Here is a 22932-nt window from a genome sequence, read left to right as displayed (position 1 = left end):
ATATATATATATATATATATATAATTTTTATGATAAATATTGTATATAAATTGTGTATATATATAAAATTATTTATATATATATAAAACCCATGCGTGTGTGTGTATATATATACAGTAGAGTCTCACTTATCCAACATTCTGGATTATCCAACACATTTTTGCAGTCAGTGTTTTCAATACATCGTGATATTTTGGTGCCAAAAATCGTAAATAAAGTAATTACTACATAGCATTACTACATATTGCACTACCTTTTCTGTCAAATTTGTTGTTAAACATGATGTTTTGGTGCTTAATTTGTAAAATTATAACCTAATTTGATGTTTAATAGGCTTTTCCTTAATCCCTCCTTATTATCCAACATATTTGCTTATCCAACGTTCTGCCGGCCCGTTTATGTTAGATAAGTAAGACTCTTCTGTATATATAAACATTTATTTTAAATGGTATGTATTGAAGAAGATGAAAATAATGATTTAATCAGAGTTGAACAGTCATATCTTAAATTACAGTTTGATGTAAAGATTCAAAAACATTTAAACTACTGATGCCTCAATTAATGTAATTTTATTGGTATCTTGGCTTATCTGGAGTCAATGTTTTCCCAGGTTTTTGTGGTAAAATTAGGTGCCTTGGCTTATATTCGGGTTGGCTTATACTTGAGTATATACGGTATATAGATATGTGCACGTGCCTAACACATATACGCACAGATACATAATATATACACAAATAATGTTCCAGGCTAGAATTCCACTGGGTTATTTTCAATTATTCAACAGGCCAAGGATGCTGTACTATTCAGCTTTTTAGAAAGCAATTTGTTACAAAATAAATATTACTTTATTAAAGGAAAAAAGGGCAACACTGTCAGGTTTGGTTCGCTTTCAATTTTATTTACAATTCTATACAGTGCAGGCAGCGTATAAAACATCGGCTGCTGGGAGGACTTCTAAGGAAGAGGGAGGCAAGGAGGAATCTTCTCCTTCCATCTAATTGTGGATTATTATTATTTCAGGGTCCGTAAGGCATGTGTTGAAGTCCAGAGGCAACGAAAACAGCGAGAAGCTGGGCAAGTAGATTGGCACAAACAGCAATTTCTTCCTTTGAAGCCTGACCTGGCCAAAGCATGGGTAAAGTTTATTTTTATAGAGCATGGGCAGAGGGCTGGGGCCCAAGGGAGGGAAGGAAAGGAAGAAGAAAAGGGAATTTGACCAGAATCTCCATACGCCAATGAAAGGAATGCAGCCCATTTAAAACACTATTGGATTGTTGTATGTCTTTCGGGCTGTGTGGCCATGTTCCAGAAGCATTCTCTCCTGACGTTTCGCCCACATCTATGGCAGGCATCCTCTCAGGCCCTTTCCTTTTCCCTCTCAGCCGCTTAAGCGGTTACAACATAAAGGGCCTGAGAGGATGCCTGCCATAGATGTGGGCGAAACGTCAGGAGAGAATGCTTCTGGAACATGGCCACACAGCCCGAAAGACATACAACAACCCTGTGATCCCGGCCATGAAAGCCTTCGACAACACATAAAACACTATTCTTGGTCTTCTCCATTTCCATAGAGCATGTGCAGAGGGCTGGGCCGCAAGGGAGGAAAGACAGGAGCAAGTGGATCCGTGGATAATAAATATAGAGTGTCTATAGATATGTATATATATACACGGACGTATACACAGATGCAGGCGGGTGGGGATGATGGGTGTCGGAGTGGATGCAAGGAAGATAGAAAGCGGAGAGGTTGAGGCTTCCTTTCCGAACCCAAAAAAGAATTTGACTCCTTTCCCTCTCTGGTGCATTGGAGACACAGCACAGGCAGAGACGGGGACGATGGGTGTCGGAGTGGATGCAAGAAAGCAGAGACGTTGGCGCTTCCTCTCCAGCTCCTCTTTCGGTGCAGCTTGTGACCCAAAGGCTTGGGGACGATGGGGGCCATGGTGTCGGGGGCCTAGCTGGAGGAGATGTAGAGGGACTGGGTCTTGCGGCTCCTCCGGTCGGGCGTGGCGGTGTTGAGGATGTCCACGCTCTTGCGGCTGGAGCTGACCACGTCCGTGACGAAGCCGGAGCAGTCGGAGCAGACGTCCTTGAGCACCGAGCCGTGGGCGTAGATGTAGGGGAACTCCTCCTCCACGCTCCGCCAGCGGGTGCCCTGCAAGGGGCTTTTGCAAAAGGAGAAGCGTTAGAACAGGGGTCCCCAAACTAAGGCCCGGGGGCCGGATGCGGCCCTCCAAGGTCATTGACCTGGCCCCCGCCCTCAGTTTTATAATATTATATTTTTATATCATTTTAAATAATATAATATATTGTATATACATATAAATGTTATACAATATAATACTAATAATACCATATAATAATATTAATTATATATTATATATTAAATGTAATATTACTAATAATAATATGGTATAGTTCAATATAGTAATATATAATGCTAATATTGTGCTATGCTAATAATATAATATATTGTATGTACATACAGCTGCTCTGAGTCCCCTTCGGGGTGAGAAGGGTGGGATATAAATGTAATAAATAAATGTAGTAAATGAATGAATAAATAAATAATTTTAGACTTAGGCTTGCCCAAAGTCTGACATGACTTGAAGGCACACAACGACAACAATCCTAATTCACTTGACTATCTCATTGGCCAGAAGCAGGCCCACACTTCCCATTGAAAACCTGATAGGTTTATGTTGGTTACAATTGTTTTCATTGTTGTTGTTATTTTGCACTACAAATAAGACATGTGCAGTGTGCATAGGAATTTGTTGGTTTTTTTCCCTCCAAATGATAATTCGGCCCCCCCACAGTCTGAAGGATTGTGAACCGGCCCTCTGCTTTAAAAGTTTGAGGACCTCTGCGTTAGAAGCTAGGCTGGAGGCTTTTAAGCAGAGGCTGGATGGTCATCTGCCAGGAGGGCTTCGATTGTCTCTTCCTGCCTGACAGGAGCGGGTTGGACTGAATGATCTTTGGGGTCCTTTCCAACTCTGGACTACTATCATATTGATAATAATATTATAATGTAATACAATATTTTTAATTTTTTTAAATGAGATTTTATTTCTAGAAACTTTATAGAGTTTCAGGGTTGTTGTATGTCTTTCGGGCTGTGTGGCCATGTTCCAGAAGTATTCTCTCCTGACGTTTCGCCCACATCTATGGCAGGCATCCTCAGAGGTTGTGAGGCATGGATAAACTAGGCGAGGAAGGTAAATATATAATAATAATAATAATAATAATAACTTTATTTTTATACCCCGCCTCTATCTCCCCGGAGGGGACTCAGGGCGGCTTACATGGGGCCAAGCCCGAATAAAAACAGTAGCAGTATAAAACACAGCAATAGACAACAACTTGCACAATAAAAAATAAAATAAAATAAAATAAAACATTAGCCAATAAAAAACAAGAACTAATAAAAACATGGATTAAAACTGAGAGATTGTAAAAGTAGACTGGGTAAGGTGCACCATATAAATATTGTAAACACAAGGTGACTGATAAAGTGCTGCAAATTCTGGAAGTGCAAATTGGGATGGGAATAGACCCTGTGGAGAGTCCTATATCTGTGGAGAGTCCAGGGTGTGACAAGAGTTAAGCGCTAATGTCTCAGTTAATCACCCTAATTAGCATTGGAAAGGTTTGTCTCTTGCCTGGGGGCATCCTTTGTTCAGAGTCATTAGCCATCCTTGGGGCTCCTCTGCCCTCAGAGTGTTGCTTCCCATCTACTGTTCTGATTTTTGCGTTTTTTAATACTGGTAGCCAGATTTTGTTCATTTCATGGTTTCCTGGACCACCTCAACAGCATCCACCCAAACATCCAATTCACCATGGGGGGAAAAAGGAAGAAAAACTGCCATTTCTAGATGTTCTGGTCATCCGCAAGGGCCCCAAGGACGGCTAATGATGATGATGATGATGATGATGATGATGATGGTGATGATGGTCTAGGACAGTGATGGCCAACCTATGACACGCGTGTCAGCACTGACACACTTAGCCATTTTTGCTGCCACATGCAGATTGATTGGATGACTATGTCTTTTGTGGCCAAATTTGGTGTGATTTGGTCCAGTGCTTTTGTTGTTTACTCCATGGGAATTATGCACATTATGCGCGTGCGCGTGTGTGTATAATTTTTATATATATATATATATATATATATATATATAATTCTATTATTATTGTAGTATATTATCATATTATTGCTATTATATTATTATTATATTATTCATGACTACATTGAAATTAGAATAGAGAGAAGTAAGCGTGGAAACTGCAAGAGGTACCATAGATTGTGGTACATGGAAAAATGGTAGTAAATAGTTGTTTGATTTATTAAATACAATTATATATTAAAAGGTAAAGGTTTCCCCTGATGTTAAGTCGATTTGTATCCAACTCTGGGGGTTGGTGCTCATCTCCATTTCTAAGCCAAAGAGCCGGCGTTGTCCATAGACACTTCCAAGGTCATGTGGCTGGCATGACTGTATGGAGCGCCGTTATATATTACAATTATAATTTTTTGTTATTTAAACTATACATATTGTGAAATTAAGGTGTTTTTTTTTCTCAAAGTGACACACCACCCAAGTCATGCTAGGTTTTTTGGTGAATTTTGACACACCAAGCACAAAAGGTTGCCCACCATTGCTCTAGGAGGCTATCATTATATTTCATGATGATGATGGACCCCTTCTCTGGCGGTTTTTAATCAGAGGCAGGATGGCCATCTGTCGGGAGGGCTTGGATTGAGCATTCCTATAAGGCAAAGGGACTGGACTGGGTGGCGCCTGGTGTCTATCACATGAGTCAACAGTGTGATGCAGCATCTCAAAAGGCCAATGTGATTGTGCCTTCCTGCCTGGAAGGAAAGGGTTGGTTTGGATTAACTTTGGGGGTCCCTTCCAACTCTAGCAAGCCTTGCCGGTTTGTTAACACTTACTGGAAGGTCTCCTTCTTCCGGAAAGGGGGTGCCTTGGGCCCCAATGAGCCCGGCAGGGTCTCGAAGCCCAAGGCATAGACCGGGATGTGGGCCAGCTTCTTGGAAGGCATCTTGATCTAAAGGCAAAGAAATGGGCTTCAGAAGATGGAGCGAAGAAAAGGATTGGGGACAAGAAAGAGGGAAAGGAGTTGCTCTTACCTTCAGGCTGCAAGAACCACAGACAGACCTGAAAACAATAGAAGAAAATAAGATTGCGCATGGAAGGATAGAATAATAAGCGCCTTAGTCCCGCCCCACACCTGTCAATCCAAGGCAGGCCCCGCCCCCAGCTCACCTTTTGCAGAAGAGGCAGGTGGGCGGCCAGGAGAAGAGGGCAAACTTGGTCTTGCAGCAGCAACAGATCTAAAGAAAGAAGATCCAGAGGTAGCACAGTGGTACCAAACTGCATCAATTCTATAGTGTGGATGCATCCCTCTATACTCTTCTCATGATATCACTATTTCTAATGTCTTTCAATATGCCTTCTGCACCTTGTTGCAAACCAGAAATAGATATAGAGTCTCACTTACCCAACACTCGCGTTGTAGATATATACTTATAACTGCATATATTTTATATTTACATGCAGTATAGATTTTATATAATTTATAATTACAGTGGAGTCTCACTTATCCAACATTCTGGATTATCCAACGCATTTTTGTAGGATATTATTATTATTTTATTGTATGACACACCAAACAAGATAGACATGCTGGATTTCATATCACAAATTATTATTATTATTATTATTATTATTATTATTATTATTATTATTATTATTACAGTAGAGTCTCACTTATCCAAGCCTCGCTTATCCAAGCCTCTGGATAATCCAAGCCATTTTTGCAGTCAATGTTTTCTATACACCGTGATATTTTGGTGCTAAATTAATAAATACAGTAATTACTACATAGCATTACTGCTTATTGAACTACTTTTTCTGTCAAATTTGTTGTATAACATGATGTTTTGGTGCTTCATTTGTAAAATCGTAACCTAATTTGATGTTTAACAGGCTTTTCCTTAATCTCTCGTTATTATCCAACATATTCGCTTATCCAAGGTTCTGCCGGCCCGTTTACGTTGGATAAGCGAGACTCTACTGTAATCTCTTTCTTTTTACACATACACAGATATTTCCGGATTGTATATAGTGGAGAAACTTCCATTTGGGAAACTCTGAATAGTAGTTATTATTATTGTTACAGTAGAGTCTCACTTATCCAACGTAAACGGGCCGGCAGAACGTTGGATAAGCGAATATGTTGGATAATAAGGAGGGATTAAAGAAAAGCATATTAAACATCATTAGGTTATGATTTTACAAATTAAGCATCAAAACATCATGTTATACAACAAATTTGACAGAAAAAGTAGTTCAATACCCAGTAATTCTATGTAGTAATTACTGTATTTACGAATTTAGCACCAAAATATCACAATGTATTGAAAACATTGACTACAAAAATGCGTTGGATAATCCAGAACATTGGATAAGCGAGTGTTGGGTAAGTGAGACTCTACTGTATTTTAGGAACTTCTGAAAAGGATGATGGGCAGTTGTTGTTGTTGTTGTTGTTGTTGTTATAAAAGTATGACACAGCAAACAAGATAGATATGCTGGATTTCGTATCACAAAATCACAAGTCGAACACTTCCCAAGTGTGATGTATTTTCGGGTGATGCACGCAGATCCCAGTAGGGTGGCCTTTTGCATATTATTATTATTCAGGAACCGTTGGAAAGAGACACTGGACAGCTATGAATAGTAGAAGTAATACTATTATTAGTAGTTATTGTTGTTCTTTTGTTGTTGTTTTAGGAACTTCTGAAAAGGATAGTGGGCAGTTATTATTATTATTGCTATTATTATTATTTTATTTTATGACACAGCAAACAAGATAGATATGCTGGATTTCGTATCCATATTTCGTATCTTATTATTATTATTATTATTATTATTATTATTATTATTATTCAGGAACCTTCAAAAAGAGACATTTGACAGCCATGAATAGTAGAAGTAGTACTAGTACAGTAGTTACAGTAGAGTCTCACTTATCCAACACTCGTTTATCCAATGTTCTGGATTATCCAATGCATTTTTGTAGTCAATGTTTTCAATACGTTGTGATATTTTGGAGCTAAATTCGTAAATACAGTAATTACTACATAGCATTACTGCGTATTGAACTACTTTTTCGTCAAATTTGTTGTATAACATGATGTTTGGGTGCTTAATTTGTAAAATCATAACCTAATTTGTTGTTTAATAGGCTTTTCCTTAATCTCTCCTTATTATCCAACATATTCGCTTATCCAACATTCAGCCGGCCCGTTTACATTGGATAAGTGAAACTCTACTGTACTATTATTCTTGTTATTGTTAGTTTAGGAACTTCTGAAAAGGATGATGGGTATTTGTGTTTTGCTGCTGTTGCTGCTGCTGTTGTTGTTGAGGAACTTTTAGAAAGGGACATTGAGCATCCAAGAACAGTAGAAGTACAGTAGAGTCTCACTTATCCAACACTCGTTATCCAACGTTCTGGATTATCCAACGCATTTCTGTAGTCAATGTTTTCAATACATCGTGATATTTTGGTGCTAAATTCGTAAATACAGTAATTACTACATAGCATTAATTTGTAATGAACTACTTTTTCTGTCAAATTTGTTGTATAACATGATGTTTGGGTGCTTAATTTGTAAAATCATAACCTAATTTGATGTGTAATAGGCTTCTCCTTAATCTCTCCTTATTATCCAACATATTCGCTTATCCAACGTTCTGCCGGCCCGTTTATGTTGGATAAGTGAGACTCTACTGTAGTAGTAGTAGTAGGAGGAGGAGGAGGATCCAATAATAATAATAATCTGCTTTTATCTCTGGATTGTGGTGCAACCTGGATCGGTTTCTGGCCAAATGGCCCTTGAGCTGACCTTGCCCTTCTTCATGCTGCTGTAGAGCTCCTTGCTTTGCTGGAACTTCTCCATCTCGGCCTTGACCAGCACCCGCCGGACATTGACCATCTCCTCCACGGTCAGGGCCAAGCTCTCCACCGGGTGGCTGAACTCTTGCTGGGGAGGAGAAAAGGACCATAGGATTGGAGGGGTCCCTAGAGGTCATCCAGACCACCCCTCCGCCCATCCAGATTGGAGAAGTTCTTAGAGCAATGTCTAAAAGTCTATTTCCACCAGTTTTGGAACTTTTAGAATCCAATTATTCTTCGGAAGATAGTTCTTGATTTTTCCAACTGTGTGATGACTCATGGGCCATGTAGTCCCGTTCCCAGTACTATTGTGGCAGATGAAAAGGAAAACTTGGGTTTCCCACCGTTTCAGCCAGAATTGGAGCACTTGCACCTGCAAGATGTTTGCCCACCAGAAGTCAGCCAAACAAGCCTTGAGCAGAAATCTCCCCCATTTTCTCGCCGGGATAATTATAATCGAGATAGAGGCGCTCGGGAGGCGACTCGCAGGAGCGCCAGGATAGCTGCCAGACAATTAGCTGATTAAGTCTGTTTCCCTTGGGAAACTTTAAGGAGTCATGCATCTGGACACAGTATGGGTTTCGTTTCTTGTTCCCCAGGGAAAGTGTTCCTTGGCGGGAAAACAAGATCCTATATAGGTGTTTGCCCGCAAAGAACTCCTTGCGGAGTCAATTCGTCACCTTGTGGAGTGAGATCGTGTGTGGACTACGCTACTCCAGTCCCTTGCCTCCAGGACCAAGTTCCAAGCCTTGTTTCTCGGACCTTGTTCTAGCATCAAGCTTTCCTTGTTTCCACGGACCTCGCCACGGACCCTGTTCTTGCTTATTGTCTTTTGTAGCCACGTATCAAGCCTTGTTGCCAAGAATCTAGTCTGCTTCCAGCCTTGTTGTCAAGCTTCATTGGACTAAAGGACCCTGTCATTTCCCCTCACTTTGCCTGGCAAAGTGTGTGTTTCGGTTATTGGATTATAACTTTGGACTCTAATATCACATATTGGACATTGTTTTCCTGGACTATATTTGACCTTTCCTGAAAGGTCTACTTCTGAACTATATTCTTCACTTGTTTTTATTGACTTTATATATTCCTTTAATAAAGATATTAGATAGATTCTGGTCTCTGTGCATGGTTATTGGTGCTCTGCAGCCTGGGTCCTGACAAACTGGGATTTAACTAGTCAAACGAGTCAAACTGGTTCCTACCTAGAAGATGGTTGTGTAGCCAAACACAGACACTTACCAGCCACAAGTATTTCATGCTGGACTCCAGAGGAGGGGGTCCCGATCCGGCCTCGGACTTTTCATCCACGGAGCTGAGGAAGCCCTGCTTGGCCGGGAAGGGGCTGGAGCCGCAAGGGACCACCGGGTGGTAACTGGCCGGGACGGATCCTGCAAGGACATTGGCACCCAATGGTCAGCAACACCTGAGAAATAACACAACTTGGGCAAATGCCGTTGCATGCAATGAATTACCGTATTGACTCGAATCTAATGCGCCATCACTTCCAGCAATGAAAAGGAAGACCTTTCATAATATGCACATATTTTATCATTTATATATATTTACACAAACATCGATTTTAGATTGCCTGCCTTTGTTATATTTATGTATTATATGCACACATTATATTATTTATATATATAGACACACATATTTTAGATTGTCTGCCATATTATATATTATATTATTTCTATATACATACACAGACATATATTTTAGATTGTCTTCCTTTATATATACTATATTATTTATACACATACACATACATATTTTAGATTATCAATTTTATATTATATGTGATATGCACATATTACATTATTTATACACACATACATACATATTTGGGATTGTCTCCCTTTATATTATATTATATATTATTATTTATATATTATATACACACCTTATATTATTTCTATATACATAAACATACATATATTTTAGGTTGCCTGACTTTATATTATATTTAAATAATATAATATAAAGGCAGGCAACCTAAAATATATGTATGTCTGTTACATTATAACATTACATTATTTATTTATACAGACACACATATATTTTAGATTGCCAGCCTTTATATTATATTATTTATATATTATGTGCACATATTATATTATTTCTATATACATACACACAGACATATGTTTGATTGTCTGCCTTATTATATATTATATTATTTCTATATACATACACACAGACATATATTTTAGATTGTCTGCCTTATTATATATTATTTCTATATACATATACACAGACATATATTTTGCATTGTCTACCATATTATATATATATATATATATATATATATATATATATATATATATAATATTATATATATTATATTATTTCTATATACATACATACACATTTATTTTAAACTGTCTGCCATATTATATTATATTAATACTATATACAGATATTATATTATTTATATATACATTTATGTGTTTTAAATTTTGCATAATATTTTTATTAAGTATTTAATTGATGTAATTGTGCTATTGATTTTATTGAATTCTGTTTTTGGGCATTGAATTTGGCCAACCCTTTAAGCCGCCTTGATTCCCTACAGGTGAGAAAGGCGGCGTAAAAATGTTGTAAATAAATAAACAAACAATAAATACATAAACACACACACATATATTTTAGATTGTCCACCTTTGGTAGGACACGCTGTTTTTGGTTGTTTTAAGCACCATGCACATTTGAGGGCACTCTATATATAAATAAACAAAGTTTATGCACCACCACAACAACACCAACAACATTGATAAGGATGGAAAACACTATTGATTTCTGTCTAGGATTATGGCAATGGGGCAAGTCGTTCCAAAAAGTGTCTTTCTTGATTTTTGCTGTGATGCTGCATATCCAAAGTTAGGAGAAGTTGCTTTCAGGTGAGCATAGAAATGCAGCTTTGCTCTTTGCAATCAACATGGAGAGAAAATGCATGCAATAAATAAATGATGCTCCGGTCATTTTGCACAGAGAGAAGAGGGGTGGATTGGGGCGGAGGGGGAACTTGCCCGGGTTCTGGATTCTGGTCCATGCATCGGAGGGGGTACCTGAGCGGGGCCTGGGTTCGGACCCGCTGTATCCGTCGTTCTCGGCATCCGGCGCATTGCTCTGGCTCTCGCTCTGGAACTGGGCCAGGTCCTGCTCCGAAAAAGAGCGGTCGCGCTTCAGCCCCAGACCTTGCAAAGCCTCCGACCCGGGAGAGTCCTCCTCCTGCGGAGAGACAGGGAGACACTTGAGGGTGCATCTACGAGGGCTATCCACAAAGTAGGTTACGTTTTGGATTTTTAAAAGGACAAAGTACAGTAGAGTCTCACTTATCTAATATAAACGGGCCAGCAGAATGTTGGATAAGCGAATATGTTGGATAATAAGGAGGCATTAAGGAAAAGACTATTAAACATCAAATTAGTTTATGATTTTACAAATTAAGCACCAAAACATCATGTTATACAACAAATCTGACAGAAAAAGTAGTTCAATACGCAGTAATGCTATGTGGTAATTACTGTATTTACGAATTTAGCACCAAAATATCATGATATATTGAAAACATTGACTACAAAAATGCGTTGGATAATCCAGAACGTTGGATAAGCGAGTGTTGGATAAGTCAGACTCTACTGTATAGGAGAAATCATTTACCATATGCAGCGGAAAGACACATCCCAATACTACAATCTCACGTAATCCCCATTGAAATCTAGGCACGTGTCATATAGATAAATGAGTTTGAAAAGGTCTGCCCCAGTAAATTTGCCGCCTCTCTCCTACGTTTCCAACAATGGGGGCGTGGCTGGAAGCTGCAGGAAGGGAGAAGGGGGAAGGGCTGAGGACAAAGTGGGGAATTTACTGGAGCAGTTCTTTTCAAACTCATTTATCTATATGAGACGTGCCTAGATTTCAATGGGGATTACATGAGATTGTAGTATTGGGATGTGTCTTTCAGCTGCATATGGTAAATGATTTCTCCTATACTTTGTCTTTTTTTAAAATCCAAAACGTAACCTACTTTGTGGATAGCCCTTGTACACTGAAGAATGAATGCAGTTTGACACCACTTTCACAATCCCTGCCCTTACTTCGGAGGTGAGCATCTCCTCCATCTCGGCCAGCGTCGGGGCCTTCAGCAGGATCCGGGGTCTTTGGCGCTGCTGGACCGGGGTCCCCGAGTCCGAGGCGGAGAGGTTGATGCAGGAGGTGGACTTGGCGTCACCGGAGCAGGCCTTCACCAGGCAAGGCACGGATCCGAACCCTGGATGGCGGAGAAAAGGAAAGGCAATGCTTTGCACATGCTCTGCTACCCACCTTTGGGTCACTAACCCCAACTGACCTTCCTGTGGCCTAACGGACCCACCTTTCTGGTTCTGGAAGCGCTCTTCAACCGGCCGAAGCTTCCTCTCCTGCTTGATCTCCTCCAAAATCTTTTCATGCAGCGTCCGTTGCCTCTGAGGAATCGGCCGCAGCCGCCGCTCCGAAGCCTGCAAAGAAGGAAGGGAAAGCAGGGTCATCATCATCATCATCATCATCATCATCATCAAAATAACAATAAAGTCTCATTTCCTGGAGGTTTTAAAGAAGAGGCTGGATGGTCATCTGTCGAGAGGGATTGGATGGTGGATGTTGTTTACCTTCCAGGCAGAAGGGGGTTGGATTGGATGACCTTTAGAAGTCCCTTCCAGTTTTAGGATAATAATAATAATAATAATAATAATAATAATAATAATAATAATAATAATAATAATATCTTTCTGCCTGGCAGAAGTGAGTTGGATGCCTAGCAGGACTGGGTTGGACTGGATGGCCTTTAGAGGTCCAGCTCTATTATTATTATTATCATCGTCACTATTATTATTAGAATCCTAGAGGTCCAGCTCTAGGATTCTAATAATAATAGTGACAATGGTAATAATAATAATAATAATAATAATAATAATAATAATAATAATAATAATAATACAGTAGAGTCTCACTTATCCAAGCTAAACGGGCCAGCAGAAGCTTGGATAAGCGAATATCTTGGATAATAAGGAGGGATTAAGGAAAAGCCTATTAAACATCAAATTAGGTTATGATTTTACAAATTAAGCACCAAAACATCATATTTTACAACAAATTTGACAGAAAAAGTAGTTCAATGCGCAGTAATGTTATGTTGTAATTACTGTATTTATGAATTTAGCACCAAAATATCACGGTGTATAGAAAACATTGACTGCAAAAATGGCTTGGATTATTCAGAGGCTTGGATCAGCGAGGCTTGGATAAGTGAGACTCTACTGTAATAATAATAATAATAATAATAATAATAATAATAATAATAATAATAATAATAATAATAATTTGTGATATGAAATCCAGCATGTCTATCTTGTTTGCTGTGTCATACAATAAAATAATAATAATAATATCATCATCAAAATAGAGTCCTCTTAGGCAAGGGTTGGATGGCTATCTGTCGGGAGGGTTCAAATTGTGTCTTTCTTTCTTGCAGAAGGAAGTTGGACTGGATGGCCCTTGGGGTCCCTTTCCAAGTCTATAAGCTATGAGAGGCTGGATGGCCATCTGTCTGGAGGGTTTTGACTGTGTTTTCCTGCCTGGCACAAGGTGGTTGGACTGGATGGCCTTTGGGGTCCCTTCCATGTCATAATAATAATGATGATGATGATTATGATGATGAATCAAAACGGTAATAATTATAGTCCCCTTCTCTGGAGATTTTTAAGCAGAGGCTGGATGGTCATCTGTTGGGAGGGCTTTGACTGTGTCTCACTGCTTGGCAGCAGCAGCAGCAGCAGCAGCAGCAGCAGCAACAACAACAACAACAACAACAACAACAACAACAACAACAACAACAACAACATAGCCAAGGGATGCCTACCTGTCTCAAGGGCGGCCGGGATCTTATGAAGTCAAGGATGAGCGCATGAGCATCTTTCTTCACCCGCGGAGGGATGTCCCCATCCACCTGGCAGAAAAACACAAATAATAAACCAAAATGTTAAAATATTATAAATATCGTAACTGCTTCTTAAAGTGGTGTTGAACTGCATTAATTTTTTGGTGTAGATGCACCCTGAGAAGTAAGGGGGAAAGAAAGAAAAGGCAATAAATCCTTTCTAAGATTAAATAATCTTTCAAAATCTAGAGTCATAAAGAGGTTCAGCACCTTGGAGAGCTCCCTTAAAGCTAAGTGAAAAGCTGATATGAAAATAGAACAACAAAACTTGTATTAGGTAAAAGGTAAAGGTTTTCCCCTGACGTTAAGTCCAGTCGTGACCAACTCTGGGGGTTGGTGCTCATCTCCATTTCTAAGCCGAAGAGCCGGCGTTGTCCGTAGACACCTTCAAGGTCATGTGGCCACTGGCATGACTGCATGGAGCGCCTTTACCTTCCTGCTGGAGCGGTACCTATTGATCGACTCACACTCTGGGGGTTGGTGCTCATCTCCATTTCTAAGCCAAAGAGCCGGCGTTGTCTGTAGACTCCTCCAAGGTCATGTGGCCAGCATGACTGCATGGAGCGCCTTTACCTTCCCGCCGGAGCGGTACTTATTGATCTACTCACACTCTGGGGGTTGGTGCTCATCTCCATTTCTAAGCCAAAGAGCCAGCGTTGTCCATAGACACCTCCAAGGTCATGTGGCCATTGGCATGACTGCATGGAGAGCCGTTACCTTCCTGCCAGAGCGGTACCTATTGATCTACCCACACTCTGGGGGTTGCTGCTCATCTCCATTTCTAAGCTGAAGAGCCGATGTTGTCCATAGACTCCTCCAAGGTCATGTGGCCAGCATGACTGCATGGCGCGCCGTTACCTTCCTGCCGGAGCGGTACCTATTGATCTACTCACACTCTAGGGGTTGGTGCTCATCTCCATTTCTAAGCCAAAGAGCTGGTGTTGACCGTAGACTCCTCCAAGGTCATGTGGCCAGCATGACTGCATGGAGCACCTTTACCTTCCCGCCGGAGCGGTACTTATTGATCTACTCACACTCTGGGGGTTGGTGCTCATCTCCATTTCTAAGCTGAAGAGCCGATGTTGTCCATAGACACCTCCAAGGTCATGTGGCCACAGGCATGACTGCATGGAGCACCGTTACCTTCCCGCCGGAGCGGTACCTATTGATCTACTTACATTTGCATGTTTTTGAACTGCTAGGTTGGCAGGAGCTGGGGCTAACAGCGGACGCTCATTCCACTCCTGGAATTTGAACCTGGGACCTTTCGGTCTGCAAGTTCAGCAGCTCAGTGCTTTAACACACTGCGCCACCACCAGGGGCCTTAAACTTATATTAAACTTACTAGCTGTGCCCGGCCACGCGTTGCTGTGGCAAAGTATGGTGGTATGGGAAATAAAGTATTGAGGAATTGGTGGTAATTAAGGTACAGGGTAAAGGTTTTCCCCTGACATAATCTGAATTTTATAGGCCTAAGTGAGGTCTAAATCTGTCTGTCCCCTGGACTGAGTGGGTTGCTAGGAGACCAAGTGGGCAGCAATTGGAGAAAAACAATTATTCCTCTCCCTCTAATTAGGACTTTATTTTTCTTTTTGTTGTATCAACCTAGAGGCGTGGATGATGGGTTGTGTTGTCAAATTTCGAGGTTGGGAGGCCTTTAGTTTTGTTGTTTTGTTGGTCGCCAGGATTCCATCACTCTTTTATATATATAGAAGATATTAAACTTATATTAAAGCAATGCGATCCACAATAGGGACTGGAGGCCAGCACTGACCGCTGCCCTGACCCCGGACTCACCATGACCTTGCGGAGCTTGTAGTTCCGAGCCCGGATGTCCTGCATCAGCATCTCGAAGGGGGTCAGCTGGTACTCGGTGGGCAAGGGGTCGAACTGCTTCTCCTGGACCTTCTTGAGCTTGACCCCGTTGCGCAGCTCCCGCATGAGCTGGACCCAGAGCCGGGCCTGGAAGACAGGGCCCAGCGGTCATCAAGACGCGGCCGGAGGTCAAAGCCTCACTGAGATAGGACCCCCAAACAACCCCGTGTCCCGAATCCATACCCAGTCGGTGTTCCTCAGGTTGTCCAGGTCTGCAACTGACCGGTCTCTCAGCTCCTCGTCTTCATTCTTCAGTTTCGTCAACATCTGCAGAGAAGAGGACATTGGGGAGACTATTTGTTTTGACTAATGCTACATTTAACCTCCAGAATTCTTCTGGAAAACTGGGAAAAGTTACTTTTGGGAACAAGAATCCTCCAGGATGGGCATATCTCCATAATCTCCATAACTGGTGGACCTCTCAAGGAAGGAGTATCAGAAATATAATAATAATAATAATAATAATAATTATTATTATTATTATTATTATTACACACCAGACATCACAGTTGTGGAAAAGAACAAGGTTTGGATCATTGATGTCGCCATCCCAGGTGACAGTCGCATTGACGAAAAACAACAGGAAAAACTCAGCCGCTATCAGGACCTCAAGATTGAACTTCAAAGACTCTGGCAGAAACCAGTGCAGGTGGTCCCGGTGGTGATGGGCACACTGGGTGCCGTGCCAAAAGATCTCAGCCGGCATTTGGAAACAATAGACATTGACAAAATTACGATCTGCCAACTGCAAAAGGCCACCCTACTGGGATCTGCACACATCATCAGAAAATACATCACACAGTCCTAGACACTTGGGAAGTGTTCGACTTGTGATTTTGTGAAACGAAACCCAGCATATCTATCTTGTTCGCTGTGTCATACAACGTCGTTGTGTCAATAATAATAACTTTATTTTTAATATCCCACCACTATCTCCACACAGGGACTTGGGGTGGCCCCAATCAATACAATTAAAATAAGGTAAACAAAAGACACGATATACAAAGCAACAGTATAAAATAGATAAAAACAGGGATACAGTATATAAGGATCGAGTGAGGCCAAAACTTAGAAAATCATACAGATTATACACATGGAAGGGACCCCCAAAGGCCAATGCAGAATGAGGTTGGACTAGATGACCTTTGGGGGCCCTTCCAAGTGCATAACTCTATTGACAGTGTAGATGCAACCTAAGACAAGAATAGGAAGCATTTCGGATATGGAAGGACTACACTTCCCAGCAGCTTCTGAGCCAGCCTTTGCTATGGTGGGAGATGCTGGGAGTTGTAGTCCGACATCCTCCATAGGCCAGCATGGTTCTCCTTCTTCCCTATGGGAACAATGGGGCTGTATTGCATTTTCTTTCCTTGCAAGCACATTTGATCTGCATTAAACCAGAGAAAAGGCCTCATCAGAAGGAAGAAGGAAGAGAACATCGGGACCTTCCCTTGGGTAAATATTTACCAAGAGGGAGCCTGAGATAAGACAAGCACATTATTTCCCAACGGACACTCCGTTGTGCCGTTTGCACCTGGCAGGTGAGGAGGACGACCTTTGGAATAAGGAAAGCACGCTTTGCCCTTTCCTGGAAACTAGAACTTTCTCTACGATAAAGATTCACTACACACAATTGACCATAATTTAATTCATAATGGGACCGAAGGAGAGAAGCCAACCAGAATGAAAAGCAAATCGATTCCCAAATCCATAGATTGGTTGAAATAGAAATTTGGAAAAACAGACTCAAGCCTCAACTGTCTTCTAACTCCTAACACTGGCTTGTGTACTCTAACAGACTTAAGCCTCAACTGTCTTCTAACTCCTAACACTGGCTTCTGTAATCTTAACTGACTCAAGCCTCAACTATCTTCTAACTCTCTAACACTGGCTTGTGTACTCTAACAGACTCAAGCCTCAACTGTCTTCTAACTCCTAACACTGGCTTCTGTAATCTTAACTGACTCAAGCCTCAACTGTCTTCTAACTCCTAACACTGGCTTCTGTACTCTAACAGACTCAAGCCTCAACTGTCTTCTAACTCCTAACACTGGCTTCTGTAATCTTAACTGACTCAAGCCTCAACTGTCTTCTAACTCCTAACACTGGCTTCTGTACTCTAACAGACTTAAGCCTCAACTGTCTTCTAACTCCTAAAAGTGGCTTCTGTACTCTAACAGACTCAAGCCTCAACGGTCTTCTAACTCCTAACACTGGCTTCTGTAATCTTAACTGACTCAAGTCTCAACTGTCTTCTAACTCCCTAACACTGGCTTCTGTAGTCTAACAGACTCAAGCCTCAACTGTCTTCTAACTCCTAACACTGGCTTCTGTACTCTAACAGACTTAAGCCTCAACTGTCTTCTAACTCCTAAAAGTGGCTTCTGTACTCTAACAGACTCAAGCCTCAACGGTCTTCTAACTCCTAACACTGGCTTCTGTAATCTTAACTGACTCAAGTCTCAACTGTCTTCTAACTCCCTAACACTGGCTTCTGTAGTCTAACAGACTCAAGCCTCAACTGTCTTCTAACTCCTAACAGACTCAATGCGTTATTTGAGGCTTAAGTCTGTTGGAGTACACAAGCCAGTGTTAGGAGTTAGAAGACATTTGAGTCTTGAGTCTGTTAGAGTACAGAAGCCAGTGTTAAGAGTTAGAAGACAGTTGAGGCTTGAGTCTGTTAGACTACAGAAGCCAGTGTTAGGGGTTAGAAGACATTTGAGTCTTGAGTCTGTTAGAGTACAGAAGCCAGTGTTAGGAGTTAGAAGACAGTTGAGGCTTGAATCTGTTAGAGTACACAAGCCAGTGTCAGGAGTTAGAAGACATTTGAGTCTTGAGTCTGTTAGAGTACAGAAGCCAGTGTTAGGAGTTAGAAGACAGTTGAGGCTTGAGTCTGTTACAGAAGCCAGTGTTAGGCCATTGTATTATGATATGCTGTTTTTATATTTTGCTATATTGTATTGTCCTGGGCATGGCCCCATGTAAGCCACCCCGAGTCCCCGTTGGGGAGATGGTGGCGGGGTATAAATAAAGTTTTATTATTATTATTATTATTATTATTATTATTATTAGGGAGTTAGAAGACAGTTGAGGCTTGAGTCTGTTAAGAGAACAGAAGCTAGTGTTAGGAGTTAGAAAACAGTTGAAGCTTGAGTCTGTTAAGAGAACAGAAGCCACTTTTAGGAGTTAGAAGACAGTTGAGGCTTGAGTCTATTAGAGTACAGAAGCCAATGTTAGGAGTTAGAAGACAGTTGAGGCTTGAGTCTGTTAAGAGAACAGAAGCTAGTGTTAGGAGTTAGAAGACAGTTCAGGCTTGATTCTGTTAGGGTATAGAAGCCAGTGTTAGGAGTTAGAAGACAGTTGAGGCTTGAGTCTGTTAAGATTACAGAAGCCAGTGTTAGGAGTTAGAAGACAGTTGAGTCTTGAGTCTGTTAGAGTACATAAGCCAGTTTTAGGAGTTAGAAGACAGTTGAGGCTTGAGTTTTCTTGGAAGTAGACTGTTATAAAAAAGAGCTGTACAGAGCTCTGATAAAGATTATAATTTAAAGTTACAAACTGAAACGTTTTGAAGTTTAACCTGACAAGAAAGGTACCTGTATATTTAAATACATGACGTTGTGAGCAAAATAAACATGTTATTTTAAAGAAGCTTACTTGTCTGTTGAGAGCATGGAATCGAAACAAGAGTTCTACAGATGCAGCCTAGACTCACCCAATGGCCAAAGCACCCCAGCATCCACTCTCTCCATCCCAGGTGCATCGGTCACTCACCTCCTTGGTCTCCTGGATCTTGGCCAAGAAGGCCTTCAGCTCCACCGTCTCCAGGAACAGGGCCCGGCAGACCGCCTGGTAGTGCGCCTGGGCCTCTTGGGGCTGGCTGAGCCTCGATGCGCAGAGCCGCATGACCTGGCGGAAGGTGCGCACGGCGCGCAGGGCCCCCCTGGCCGCCGCCGCCGCCTCTTCCTCCTCCTCGTCCTCCTCATCTTGGCCGCCATAGCCTTCGTCCGCCGTGCCGCAGCTGCTCTCCTCCGAGTCGCTGTTGACCATCAGGTCAATGAGGCGCTCCAGGTCGGGGCTGAGCTCCCGCTCCTCGTTCTCGTCCAGGCCCCAGTCCAAGGCCCGGTAGATCGCAAAGCCCAGCGACTGCACCATCTGCAAGGAGAAGGGACTGACCGTTAGAGAACGTGATCGTGGTCATCTTGGATCAAGCCAAACTGGCCTCCACCTTGCCCAGTCTAGACCCATATGAAGCCCACCGTCACAACCGTGAACCAAGCCTACTGTGCATGGTTGTTAATACATTTTCATTTTCATGGGTGTATCTGCACTGTGGAATGAATGCAGTTTGACTCTGCTTGACCTGAACTGGATTACATGGCAGTGTGGACTCAAGATAAACCAGTTCAAAGCAGATACTTGCCTTGGCATTGTGGGTTATATAGGTGTGCGCTAGGGCCTTGAGCCTACACTGCCATATAATCCAGTTCAAATAAGATAATCTGTATTTTATAGGCAGTGTGGAAGAGGCCTGAGTGAAGAGGCCCTGGGCGCCATTAAATGGCTGAGTGGGTTGCTAGGAGACAAAGTGGGTGGAGCTTAGCCTTCTAACTGGCAGCAAGGGGAATACACAGTTCTTCCTCTTCTTCTAATTTGGACTTTGTTTTTCTAGATTATTTTTGTTTGAAAGACATATTTTGGATGACTATGTCTTTTGCGGCCAAATTTGGTGTGATTTGGTTCAGTGGTTTTGTTGTTTACTCCATAATAAAACACACATTACATTTTATATATATAGATATAATACATTGTATATACGTATAATATTGATAATACAGTAGAGTCTCACTTATCCAAGCTAAACGGGCCGGCAGAAGCTTGGATAAGCGAATATCTTGGATAATAAGGAGAGATTAAGAAAAAGCCTATTAAACATCAAATTAGGTTATGATTTTACAATTTAAGTACCAAAACATCATGTTATACAACAAATTTGGCAGAAAAGGTAGTTCAATAAGCAGTAATGCTATGTAGTAATTACTATATTAACGAATTTAGCACTGAAATATCAGAATGTATTGAAAACATTGACTACAAAAATGCGTTGGATAATCCAGAACGTTGGATAAACGAATGTTGGATAAGTGAGACTCTACTGTAATCCAGTATAAATAAAATAATCTGTATTTTATAGGAAGTGGAAGAGGCCTGAGTGAAGAGGCCCTGGGTGCCATTAAATGGCTGAGTGGGTTGCTAGGAGACCAAGTGGGCGGAGCTTAGCCTTCTAACTGGCAGCAAGGAGAATACACAGTTCTTCCTCTTCTTCTAATTTGGACTTTGTTTTTATAGGTTTTTTTGTTGGAAAGACATATTTTGGATGACTATGTCTTTTGCGGCCAAATTTGGTGTGATTTGGTTCAGTGGTTTTGTTGTTTACCCCATAATAAAACGCACATTACATTTTTATATATATACATTGTATATACAGTAGTCTCTCACTTATCCAACACTCGCTTATCCAACGTTCTGGATTATCCAACGCATTTTTGTAGTCAGTGTTTTCAATACATCGTGATATTTTGGTACTAAATTAATAAATACAGTAATTACTACATAGCATTACTGTGTATACTGTACTAAATAGCATTACTGTGTATTGAACTATTTTTTCTGTAAAATTTGTTGTATAACATGATGTTTTGGCGCTTAATTTGTAAAATCACCTAATTTGATGTTTAATAGGCTTTTCCATTATCCCTCCTTATTATCCACCATATTCGCTTATCCAACATTCTGCCGGCCCGTTTATGTTGGATAAGCGAGACTCTACTGTACATATAATATTGATAATATTATAATGTAATACAATATAATAATAACAATACACTATTATAATTGTATATTTATATTACATGTAATATTACTAATAATATTGCAATATAGAGGTATAGTACAATATAGTAATATGTCATGTTTATTTTATGCTGTACTAATAGTATATATTGTATGTACATATAACTTGTAAGCCACCCTGAGTCCCCTTCGGGGTGAGAAGGGCGGGATATAAATGTCGCTAATAAATAATAATAATAATAATAATAATAATAATAATAATAATAATAATAGCCTGAGTGACTTAGTCTCAATTAAGAGATAAAAATGGGATATAAGGAATAATAATAATAATAATAATAATAATAATAATAATAATAATAATAATCTTGAACTCACCTGGGCTTCTGCAGAAGGCGTTAAAGTCAATGGGAGTTCTGCAAAAGGAAAAAAAATACACAATTAATATTCCTCTTTCTTGGAACCGGATGTGTTGTTGTTGTTGTTGTTGTTACTATTACTCCAAGTTTAAATCTCCTTTGTTCAAAATTCCTGGAACCAGAAGTGTTTTGGATTTTCATAATTTCCCTTTGTAGGAAACATTTGCATCTACGTCACGAGATATCTCGGAGATGGGACCCAAATCTTACTATGACATTTATGTATGCTTTCTCTGCATCTGAAGGTTGTTTCAGACACAATATTTTTAATAATATTGTGCATGTAACAACATTTGTGTGCCTTGAACCACCAGAAAGCAAAGGTTTATCGTAGGAGGATTTTGGACGCCGAAAAAGGCACGTGCAACCTTTGTTATTGTTGGGTTGCTGTGAGTTTTGCAGACTATATGGCCATGTTCCAGAAGCATCCTCTCCTGACGTTTCACCCACATCTGTGGCATGCATCGCCAGAGGTGTGAGGTATGGAGAAACTAAGCAAGGAAGGTTTATATATTTGTGGAATTTCCTGGATGGGGGAAAGAACTCTTGTCTTTTGGAGGTCTGTGTGAAACCATGAAAATGAACAAAATCTGGCTACCAGTATTTAAAAACTCCTAAATCAGAACAGTAAATAAAAACACTAAAAACAGAAGAACTCCAGACATGGATCAATCAGGGGCAGCTAACGACTCTGAACAAAGGATTCCCCCAGGCCAGGATGTGAGGCTGGGAAGGCCATTCAATGCTAAACAAAGGTGATTAATTACAACATTTACACTGGCCTCCTCTATTGGAGCCATGGCAGTCCAAGTGGTGTCAAAACTGGAT

General features: G+C 40.7%; 1 protein-coding gene across 2 annotated transcripts; it reads right to left on the bottom strand.

Annotated features, from left to right (window-relative positions):
• Nucleotides 1-877: 877 nt before the first annotated feature.
• On the bottom strand, nucleotides 878-22185 carry spire2 (spire type actin nucleation factor 2). Of its 2 annotated transcripts, none has more exons than XM_062961698.1 (14): nucleotides 22064-22185; nucleotides 19607-19987; nucleotides 16019-16102; nucleotides 15758-15922; nucleotides 13883-13969; nucleotides 12359-12482; nucleotides 12084-12256; nucleotides 11013-11214; nucleotides 9226-9374; nucleotides 7937-8074; nucleotides 5289-5356; nucleotides 5153-5180; nucleotides 4955-5070; nucleotides 878-2165 (listed from the first exon to the last, which is right to left on the bottom strand). In XM_062961698.1, the coding sequence occupies exons 2-14, from the start codon at nucleotides 19985-19987 to the stop codon at nucleotides 1955-1957; spliced, it is 1926 nt and encodes a 641-aa protein (XP_062817768.1). In that variant the 5' UTR covers nucleotides 22064-22185; the 3' UTR covers nucleotides 878-1954. The 2 variants fall into 2 exon arrangements, with proteins under 2 accessions (XP_062817768.1, XP_062817769.1); XM_062961699.1 differs by having other exon boundaries at nucleotides 11052-11214.
• Nucleotides 22186-22932: the final 747 nt, after the last annotated feature.

The sequence above is a fragment of the Anolis carolinensis genome, unplaced genomic scaffold, assembly GCF_035594765.1.
Source record: "Anolis carolinensis isolate JA03-04 unplaced genomic scaffold, rAnoCar3.1.pri scaffold_9, whole genome shotgun sequence".
Taxonomy (NCBI): Eukaryota; Metazoa; Chordata; class Lepidosauria; order Squamata; family Dactyloidae; genus Anolis; species Anolis carolinensis.
Note: the sequence above shows the minus strand (reverse complement) of the source record. Positions and strands in the feature narration are given on the sequence as shown.